General features: G+C 49.4%; 1 protein-coding gene across 1 annotated transcript; it reads left to right on the top strand.

The window, feature by feature from the left end:
• Positions 1 to 6,212: 6,212 nt before the first annotated feature.
• On the top strand, positions 6,213 to 9,582 carry LOC117369964 (uncharacterized). The gene is made up of 7 exons (XM_055221208.1): positions 6,213 to 6,478; positions 7,316 to 7,429; positions 7,497 to 7,664; positions 7,735 to 7,851; positions 7,973 to 8,167; positions 8,631 to 8,720; positions 9,099 to 9,582. Exons 1-7 carry the CDS (start codon positions 6,235 to 6,237, stop codon positions 9,164 to 9,166), a joined length of 996 nt encoding a protein of 331 aa, XP_055077183.1. The 5' UTR covers positions 6,213 to 6,234; the 3' UTR covers positions 9,167 to 9,582.
• The last annotated feature ends 418 nt before the right edge of the window (positions 9,583 to 10,000 follow it).

The raw sequence follows: 10,000 nt of genomic DNA, 5'->3' as shown, positions 1-10,000 counted from the left end.
CAGAACACACGTGTCCAGAACACACGTGTCCAAAACACACGTGTCCAGAACACACGTGTCCAAAACACACGTGTCCAAAACACGTGTCCACAACACGTGTCCAGAACACACGTGTCCAAAACACACGTGTCCAAAACACGTGTCCAGAACACACGTGTCCAAAACACATGTGTCCAAAACACATGTGTCCAAAACACGTGTCCAGAACACACGTGTCCAAAACACACGTGTCCAAAACACACGTGTCCAAAACACACATGTCCAGAACACACGTGTCCAAAACACACGTGTCCAAAACACACGTCCAGAACACACATGTCCAAAACACACGTGTCCAAAACACACGTGTCCATAACACACGTGTCCAAAACACACATGTCCAGAACACACGTGTCCAGAACACACGTTTACGTCCAAAACACACGTGTCAGATTTTGTCTTTTGTCACTTTAGTGTTTTCTGTCCCTTTAGTCTGCAGGAGTGTGTTCTACAGGAGGAGTGTGTTCTACAGGAGGAGTGTGTTCTACAGGAGGAGTGTGTTCTACAGGAGGAGTGTGTTCTACAGGAGGAGAGTGTTCTACAGGAGGAGTGTGTTCTACAGGAGGAGTGTGTTCTACAGGAGGAGTGTGTTCTACAGGAGGAGAGTGTTCTACAGGAGGAGTGTGTTCTACAGGAGGAGAGTGTTCTACAGGAGGAGTGTGTTCTACAGGAGGAGAGTGTTCTACAGGAGGAGTGTGTTCTACAGGAGGAGTGTGTTCTACAGGAGGAGAGTGTTCTACAGGAGGAGTGTGTTCTACAGGAGGAGTGTGTTCTACAGGAGGAGTGTGTTCTACAGGAGGAGTGTGTTCTACAGGAGGAGAGTGTTCTACAGGAGGAGAGTGTTCTACAGGAGGAGAGTGTTCTACAGGAGGAGTGTGTTCTACAGGAGGAGAGTGTTCTACAGGAGGAGTGTGTTCTACAGGAGGAGTGTGTTCTACAGGAGGAGTGTGTTCTACAGGAGGAGTGTGTTCTACAGGAGGAGAGTGTTCTACAGGAGGAGTGTGTTCTTACTCTGCAGGAGGAGGTTGTTCTTAGATGTTTGTTTCTGGGCGGGGTGATGATTAAATCCCTGAAAAGAGCAGACAGTCAGTCTGGTGTCAGGTGTAGATCATTAGTGTAAATTGCAGAGGCCAAACCTGAGCACAGACTTTTCCAGTTCCACTGGAACCGATCTGTGTGAACACGCCCTGCAGGAGTCAGGCTCTGGAAACGTAACGCTCCATTTTATTCAGAAGACACATTTAGAAAAGCCTTTAGCCTTTAGACCTTCAATTTGATTGTAACATATAATAAACAACAACAAACAAACAGTAAACAACAACAAACAAACAGTAAACAACAACAAACAAACAGTAAACAACAACAAACAAACAGTAAAATACAACAAACAAACAGGGAACTGGAAGTTTTCATTTAAAATTTCCCTTTAACACTCTGATCAATTTTACAAATCTGTGCTGTATTTAATGCCCATGTTCTCCCACTCACATTACCCCGTTTAGTTAAACACATACAGTGGGTAAAAAAGTATTTGTTCTGCCACCAATTGTGCAAGTTCTCATCTTAAAAAGATGAGAGAATTTTCATAATAGGTTCACTTCAACTATGAGGCTAAAGGCTAAAGTGAAGTACAACACACGTCTGGAGAGGACTGAGGCAAATCACCACCTACAGGCCCAAAGCCCCTCCCACTGTGGACAACAAACAACTAGCAGAAAAGTTAAACAGCTTTTATGTGAGGTTTGAAGTCTCACACCCCTCCCCCCTCCTCCCTCACCATCATGGACATTACCCCCCCCCCCCCCCCCCCCCCCCCGGTCCTGCACCACCTCAAGTCCCTCACCTCCCCCCTCCTGGACCCTCTGCAGTTCTTCAGGTTGTCCCCGTCAAAAAAGTCCGGGGGGACAAGTTTGTATTTTGCACGGTGTTGCCATGGCGATGCCTGGAAAACCCCAAATTTTTCCATTTTGTGCATCAGCCCTTCCGATGTCTTTTCACTTTGTTTGCTGCCAAATGGAGCCCAAAGCTGCAATAAAACAGAGGCAAGTGGCGCGTCAGCGCCACCCACAGGGAGTGCCGGGTTGGCCAATTGGGAAGCACGGCCCGCAAGGGCCGTTCGATACCGCTTGCAGCTTTAATTATTATTATTATTATTTTTTTATTATTATTATTTTCCATCATAATTTGCAAAATTGGAGTCCACCGACCGGGGACTCCGTTGTTCTCCTGGGGGACTTCAACGCCCATGTGGGTAACGACAGTGACACCTGGAGGGGCGTGATTGGGAAGAACGGCCTCCCCGATCTGAACCCGAGCGGTGTTTTGTTATTGGACTTCTGTGCTAGTCACAGTTTGTCCATAACAAACACCATGTTCGAGCACAAGGGTGTCCATCGGTGCACGTGGCACCAGGACACTCTAGGTCGGAGGTCGATGATCGACTTTGTTGTCGTGTCATCTGACCTCCGACCGCGTGTCTTGGACACTCGGGTGAAGAGAGGGGCTGAGCTGTCAACTGATCACCACCTGGTGGTGAGTTGGATCCGCTGGCGGAGGAGGAAGCCGGACAGACCTGGCAGGCCCAAGCGTATCATAAGGGTCTGCTGGGAACGCCTGGCGGAGCCCTCTGTTAGGGGGGTCTTCAACTCACACCTCCGGGAGAACTTCTCCCTGATCCCGGGGGAGGCTGGAGACATGGACTCCGAGTGGGCCATGTTCTCCACCTCTATTGTCAATGCGGCCGCTCGTAGTTGTGGTCGTAAGGTCTGTGGTGCTTGTTGCGGGGATGTTGTCGGGCGGTGGAGGGAATACTTTGAAGATCTCCTCAATCCCACTGTCACGACTTCCGAGGAGGAAGCAGAAACTGGAGACCCGGAGGCGGACTCGTCCATCACCCTGGCTGAAGTCACTGAGGTGGTTGGCAAGCTCCTCGGTGGCAAGGCTCCGGGGGTGGACGAGATCCGTCCTGAGTACCTCAAGTCTCTGGATGTTGTGTGTCTTGGCTGACACGTCTCTGCAACATCGCGTGTCGGTCGGGGACAGTACCTGTGGAATGGCAGACCGGGGTGGTGGTCCCTCTGTATAAGAAGGGGGACCGGAGGGTGTGTTCCAATTACAGGGGAATCACACTCCTCAGCCTTCCCGGTGTTATGGCATTCTTTAGCATAAATCTTTATTTGTATTATTATGGATCATTTTGACCTAACCTTCATAATACTATCTGTTATGTTGTTATGTCTTTTGTGTCTGGCGTCAAAGCCACTTCGATTAGACCAAACTGGCAAGATTGTTTTGGTGGTATAAATACTCTGTATTATTTACATTTGTCAGCTGAGGGCGAGACGACACCGTTAGGGACACAGCTCTTTGACAATTGTGCACAATTGATTCAATAAACCAGACCTTTGATTCAAGACAACTTCTAGTAGCTCAGATTCGAGGCCTTAGCGCCGGCGTTTTCCAGCGAGAGCGATGCAGCCCTCTCACTCAAAGGCAGAGAAGTGGCTTTGACGCCAGACACAAAAGACATAACAACATAACAGATAGTATTATGAAGGTTAGGTCAGAATGATCCATAGTAATACAAATAAAGATTTATGCTAAAGAATGCCATAACACCGGTAAGGTCTACTCCAGGGACTGGAGAGGAGAATCCAACCGATAGTTGAACCTCAGATTCAGGAGGAGCAGTGTGGTTTTCGTCCTGGTCGTGGAACACTGGACCAGCTCTATACTCTCCATCGGGTCCTCGAGGCTCATGGGAGTTTGCCACAGTCCACATGTGTTTTGTGGATCTGGAGAAGGCATTCGACCGTGTCCCTCGTGGTGGCCTTTGGGGGGTGCTCTGGGAGTATGGGGTCCGGGGCTCTTTGCTAAGGGCTGTCCGGTCCCTGTATGACCGGAGCAGGAGCTGTGTTCATTGCCGGTAGTAAGTCTGACCTGTTCCTGGTGCATGTTGGACTCCGCCAGGGCTGCCCTTTGTCACCGGTTCTGTTCATTATATTTATGGACAGAATTTCTAGGCACAGCCAGGGGCCAGAGGGGGTCCGGTTCAGGGGCCGGACTGGGTCTGGATTGGGAACCACAGGATTTCATCTCTGCTGTTTGCAGATGATGTTGTCCTGATGCTTCTTCGAGTCAGGACCTGCAGCACTGGGGCGGTTTGAGCCGAGTGTGAAGTGTCTGGGATGAGAATCAGCTCCTCCAAATCCGAGGCCATGGTTCTCGACCGGAAAAAGGTGGTTTGCTCTCTCCGGGTGGTGAGTCTCTGCCCCTAGTGGAGGAGTTCAAATATCTCGGGGTCTTGTTCACGAGTGAGGGAAGGATGGAGCGGGAGATTGACAGGCGGATCGGTGCAGCGTCTGCAGTGATGCGGTCGCTGTATCGGTCCGTTGTGGTAAAGAAGGAGCTGAGCCCAAAGGCGAAGCTCTCGATTTACCATCAATCTACGTTCCTACCCTCACCTATGGTCATGAGCTCTGGGTAATGACCGAAAGGACAAGGTCGCAGATACAAGCGGCTGAAACGGGCTTCCTCCGCAGAGTGGCCGGGCGCACCCTTAGGGATAGGGTGAGGAGCTCGGTCACACGGGAGGAGCTCGGAGTAGAGCCGCTGCTCCTACACGTTGAGAGGAACCAGCTGAGGTGGCTCGGGCATCTGCTCAGGATGCCTCCTGGACGCCTCCCTAGGGAGGTGTTCTGGGCATGTCCCACTGGGAGGAGGCCCCGGGGAAGACCCAGGACACGCTGGAGGGACTTGAACTTTAACAGCCACATCAAATCAATAACATCTGCAGCTTTTTACCACCTAAAAAACATTGCAAAAATCAAAGGTATACTGTCAAAGCCAGACTTAGAGACTTATCCATGCATTTGTCTCCAGTAGGTTAGACTACTGTAACGGCCTGCTCACTGGCCTCTCCAAACGAGCCTTAACACAGCTGCAGTACATCCAGAACGCTGCTGCTCGGGTCCTGACTAGAACCAGGAAGTATGAGCACATAAGTCCTGTGCTCAGGTCTCTGCACTGGCTCCTGTAGCTCAAAGAATAGACTTTAAAGCAGCTCTGCTTGTGTATAAGTCTTTCCATGGCCTAGGTCCAAAGTATATCTCCGACATGTTAGTGCCATATGAACCATCTCGCAATTTGAGGACTTCAGGGACCGGCCTCCTGCTGGTGCCCAGAGTCAGGACTAAACATGGGGAATCAGCGTTTAAGTTTTATGCAGCTAAAACTTGGAACAGTCTTCCTGAAGATGTGAGACAGGCCTGTACTTTGACAATGTTTAAATCCAGACTCAAAACAGTTCTGTTTAGCTGTGCATATGACTGACAGGTTTTTATTCTGCACTCTTCTCTTTTAATGTTAATTTTATGATGATTATTTGTGATTATTTATGTTTTGATTTGTGTGATTTTAATGTCTTTCTTATTCTGTAAAGCACTTTGAATTACCTTGTGTACGAATTGTGCTATAGAAATAAACTTGCCTTGCCTTGCCTATGTCTCTCTGGCCTGGGAACGCCTTGGGGTCCCACCGGAGGAGCTGGAGGACGTGTCCGGGGTGAGGGAAGTTTGGGAGTCCCTGTTTAGACTGAGCCCCGGCGACCCGGCCCCGGATAAGAGGAAGAAAATGGATGGATGGATGGAATTTGCAAATAAATTCTTTAAATATCAGACAGTGTGATTTCCTCGATTCTTTCATTCTGTCTCATAGTTGAACTGAACCTATGATGAAAATTACAGGCCTCTCATCTTTTTAAGTGGGAGAACTTGGACAATTGGGGCTGAATAAATAAAATTTTTTGCCCCGCTGTAGATCCTAAAGAAAAGTCTCTGTCTTCGGTTCTAGGAGGGTGTTATTTACATGTTTACAAGCTGAGATGTTGAGGGCAGGTCTGTTTCTTTTAGTACAAGTGGTGGGTCATGTGAAGATATAAAACAACAGTGGACCACGGCAGATTCCTTGGGGAATCCCACTGATCTTTCTGAAGAGCTGCTATTCAAATAATACTCTGTAAATACTGGGCCCTCCACATGACACAAGTCTCTCTCGTGTCCCGCTGTAACTGTGACCTTTACTTTCTATTGTTGAAATGTTGTGATATGATTTCACGTTGTGTTTGTGGAATCTTAAATTGGGTGACGATCAAACAGGTTTGTGTGACGGTAAAAGGGCGTGAAGCATTCTTTACTCATGAACAGCAAAGAAAACAAAACATCCCTCCCAAAGCACAGCATCCAGAGTTTAAAAAGAGCCTCAGCATCCTCCGCACAACCACAACTACAGGCGCTAAGGCAGACGCTAACACCGACGCTAACACCGACGCTAACACCGACGCTAACACCGACGCAGCTCAACCCTCCACAGAAAACTCCAAACATGAAGACCAGTCTGCTCCTCTCTCTGGCCTTAACTATCGCCCTGTCCATCACCTCAGGTAGAGTCCTGGTTTAGACCTGGTTTAGACCTGGTTTAGACCTGGTTTAGTCCTGGTTTAGTCCTGGTTTAGTCCTGGTTTAGTCCTGGTTTAGACCTGGTTCAGTCCTGGTTTAGTCCTGGTTTAGTCCTGGTTTAGACCTGGTTCAGTCCTGGTTTAGTCCTGGTTTAGTCCTGGTTTAGACCTGGTTCAGTCCTGGTTTAGTCCTGGTTTAGTCCTGGTTTAGTCCTGGTTCAGCCCTGGTCTAGTCCCGCTCTAGTCCTGGTCTAGTCCCGCTCTAGTCCTGGTCTAGTCCCGCTCTAGTCCTGGTCTAGTCCCGCTCTAGTCCTGCTCTAGTCCCGCTCTAGTCCTGGTCTAGTCCCGCTCTAGTCCTGGTCTAGTCCCGCTCTAGTCCCGCTCTAGTCCTGGTCTAGTCCCGCTCTAGTCCTGGTCTAGTCCCGCTCTAGTCCCGGTCTAGTCCCGGTCTAGTCCCGGTCTAGTCCCGGTCTAGTCCCGGTCTAGTCCCGCTCTAGTCCCGGTCTAGTCCCGCTCTAGTCCCGGTCTAGTCCCGGTCTAGTCCCGGTCTAGTCCCGGTCTAGTCCCGGTCTAGTCCCGCTCTAGTCCCGGTCTAGTCCCGGTCTAGTCCCGGTCTAGTCCCGGTCTAGTCCCGCTCTAGTCCCGGTCTAGTCCCGGTCTAGTCCCGGTCTAGTCCCGCTCTAGTCCCGCTCTAGTCCCGGTCTAGTCCCGGTCTAGTCCCGGTCTAGTCCCGGTCTAGTCCCGGTCTAGTCCCGGTCTAGTCCCGGTCTAGTCCCGGTCTAGTCCTGGTCTAGTCCTGGTCTGACCCTGTTGTTCTTTCAGTCGTGGCCTTGTTTTGTGTGACCTGCACAAATCCAAACGACTCAAACTGTGGCTCCACGACTCAGTTCAGCTGCAGCAGCGGAGAGACCCAGTGTGTGTCGGCCACCGTCCTCAGTGAGTAAACCTTTACACACGTGTATGTGTTATATACTTTATCTGTGACCCGTCCGCTCCGCCGCAGCCACCTCCAGCGGCGGCACGTCCACCCAAAAGGTCAAAGGTTGTGCCGTGTCCAGCTTCTGTCCGTCCGCCGGTACCCGGGACTTTTCTCTGAACGTCAGTACCTCCAGCGTTTTGGCCAAAGCCGTCTGCTGCTCCACCGACAATTGCAACTCTGCCGACGCGCCCGGTGAGTCCTCCGGCTGTACCCCTGACCTCTGACCCCTGACCTCTCCCCTGACCTCTGACCTCTCTCTCAGCTCCGACCGCCCCGCCCGCCGGGACGCTGCAGTGCTACAGCTGTAACCCTCTGACCAGCACCTGCTCCACTGGACTGACCTGTAACACTCTGGAGACACGCTGCTTCACCTCCTCAGGTCAGTGACATCACACAGTGACGCCCGCGGGGCCTCGGCCGGACGCCCGCGGGGCCTCGGCCGGACGCCCGCGGGGCCTCGGCCGGACGCCCTCAGGACCTCAAACTGTTTCTCTTTGCAGTGATTCCGACGGGCAGTAGCACAGCTGTCCCGGGTCATGGCTGTGCTTCAGAGAACATTTGTGCGGCGGCGGCCGCTCTCTCCTCGTTGCCGCTGTTCACCAACATTGGTTCCGTCCAAGGGACCCCCACCTGCTGCAGCACCAACAACTGCAACCCCCTGCCCACCACCACAGCGCCCCCTACCACGACCACAAGTGAGTCCCTCCCTCCTTCGGACGAGCACATTCAAAGAGATCTGAACTTTCTGACAAATTAAAATCTTCAATATTTTTTGGCAACAACCACCCCGACTACCACCACAACCACCCCGACTACCACCACAACCACCCCGACTACCACAACAACCACCCCGACTACCACCACAACCACCCCGACTACCACCACAACCACCCCGACAACCACCCCGACTACCACGACAACCACCCCGACTACCACCACAACCACCCCGACTACCACAACAACCACCCCAACTACTACCACAACCACACCAACCATGACTACCACCCCGACTTTTACCACCACCCCAGACCACCATGACCCCAACACCTGACCCGACTCCTACAGCACAAACCGTGACCACGACCACAAGTTCATCAAACTAAAATGTCTACACGTCTGTTCTGATTCACTTCTAAATCATTTTAAATTTCTTTTCAGCTACAACCACCACAACTACCACCACAACCACCACCACAACCACCCCCACCACCACCAGTACGACTGTCGCAGCGAATACGACCACATCAGGTACAGAGAGACGAGACTGGGATGTTTTAAAGCTTTTTACTCACATTTTTCCACACAATTTAAAAAACTTTTTTTTTTCACGTTTCACTTTTTTTTAAACTTTTTTTCCAGAAGTTTTTCAGTTTTTAACCTCTTTTTTTTGCAGTTGTTACACACCTTTTTAAAGAATTTTTTTTCCCAAGTCGTTTCATGTTTTTTGTTTGTTTTGTTTTTTACACATTTTTGGAAGTTTGTACATGTTTCCACACATTTTAAACATGTTTCACCACGTTTTTCCTCATGTTTTCCACATTTTTCAGTTTTGTTTCTTTTGCATGTTTTGCTCACGTCTTTCACACGTTTCCACATGTTTTTTCACATCTTTTCTCTGTGTTCCAGGCGCCTCGTCCGTCACGTCTCTACTTCTGCTGCAGCTCCTCGCGCTCGTCCTCGCGTTCCTCTGCTAAAGACTCACATTTGAAGATCAATTTGACTCTAAATGTTCATGTTGTGACGTCTGTGCTGTATTTCCAAAACATTCTAATATCAGGAGTTTCTCTTTAAAATGGCCGCTCACGTCGACCAGTGAGGCTGAGGCTGAGGTGGACCAGGTTCTGAAGCACTTTTTTTCAAATTCAAATGTATTTATTTATAATTTTTTATCATTTTATTATTTGTTGAATAAAAGTATTGGAGTCAAAGAAAATGCTACAAGCTACAAGTTCTATAATGTGAGTAATTAAAACATCAAACTCACCAAACAGCAGTTTAATGATCTGCACATCCAGTGACTTTCAGTGAGATGATCTTTATTTATGCATGTATAATTTGATAATGAAATTAAATAATATTAAAGCCTGTTTAATAAAAACATGAAAGATCCAAACCTGTGTCTCATATGGACTTTTCCTGTCGTTGTGAATAATTCTCATGTTATTCTTTATCTTATAAATGACGTTAAACCCAGAGGGAGGAGCAGGTGTGGCTGACAGTTTGACACTTTTGTGTTTCCTACATTTAAATGGCATCACGAGTCCTTTCAGGCGTCATAAAGTTTGGGGACATTTTTGAGGAGTGTTTCTGAACAAAAGAGCACACCTAATGAAATGAAATAAGAGAAACTATAAAAGAGAAAACAGGATCAGCTGCAAGGGCAAGGCTCCGGGGGGTGGACGAGATCCGTCCCAAGTACCTCAAGTCTCTGATGTTGTGGGTCTTGGCTGACACGTCTCTGAAACATCGCATGTTGGTCTTGGACAGTGTCTCTGGACTGACCGGGGTGGTCCCTCTGTATAAGAAGA

Source organism: Periophthalmus magnuspinnatus, chromosome 4 (assembly GCF_009829125.3).
Source record: "Periophthalmus magnuspinnatus isolate fPerMag1 chromosome 4, fPerMag1.2.pri, whole genome shotgun sequence".
NCBI lineage: Eukaryota > Metazoa > Chordata > Actinopteri > Gobiiformes > Gobiidae > Periophthalmus > Periophthalmus magnuspinnatus.
This window is presented reverse-complemented; position numbering and strand designations above follow the sequence as displayed.

What these genes read in the sequence shown, in the direction of transcription:
- LOC117369964 (XM_055221208.1), top strand. Translation starts at nt 6,235, where the DNA reads ATGAACAGCAAAGAAAACAAAACATCCCTCCCAAAGCACAGCATCCAG. An exon ending in TGTGTCGGCCACCGTCCTCA is followed by an intron (nt 7,430 to 7,496) that starts GTGAGTAAACCT and finishes GCTCCGCCGCAG; the next exon opens with CCACCTCCAGCGGCGGCACG. An exon ending in AGCGAATACGACCACATCAG is followed by an intron (nt 8,721 to 9,098) that starts GTACAGAGAGAC and finishes TCTGTGTTCCAG; the next exon opens with GCGCCTCGTCCGTCACGTCT.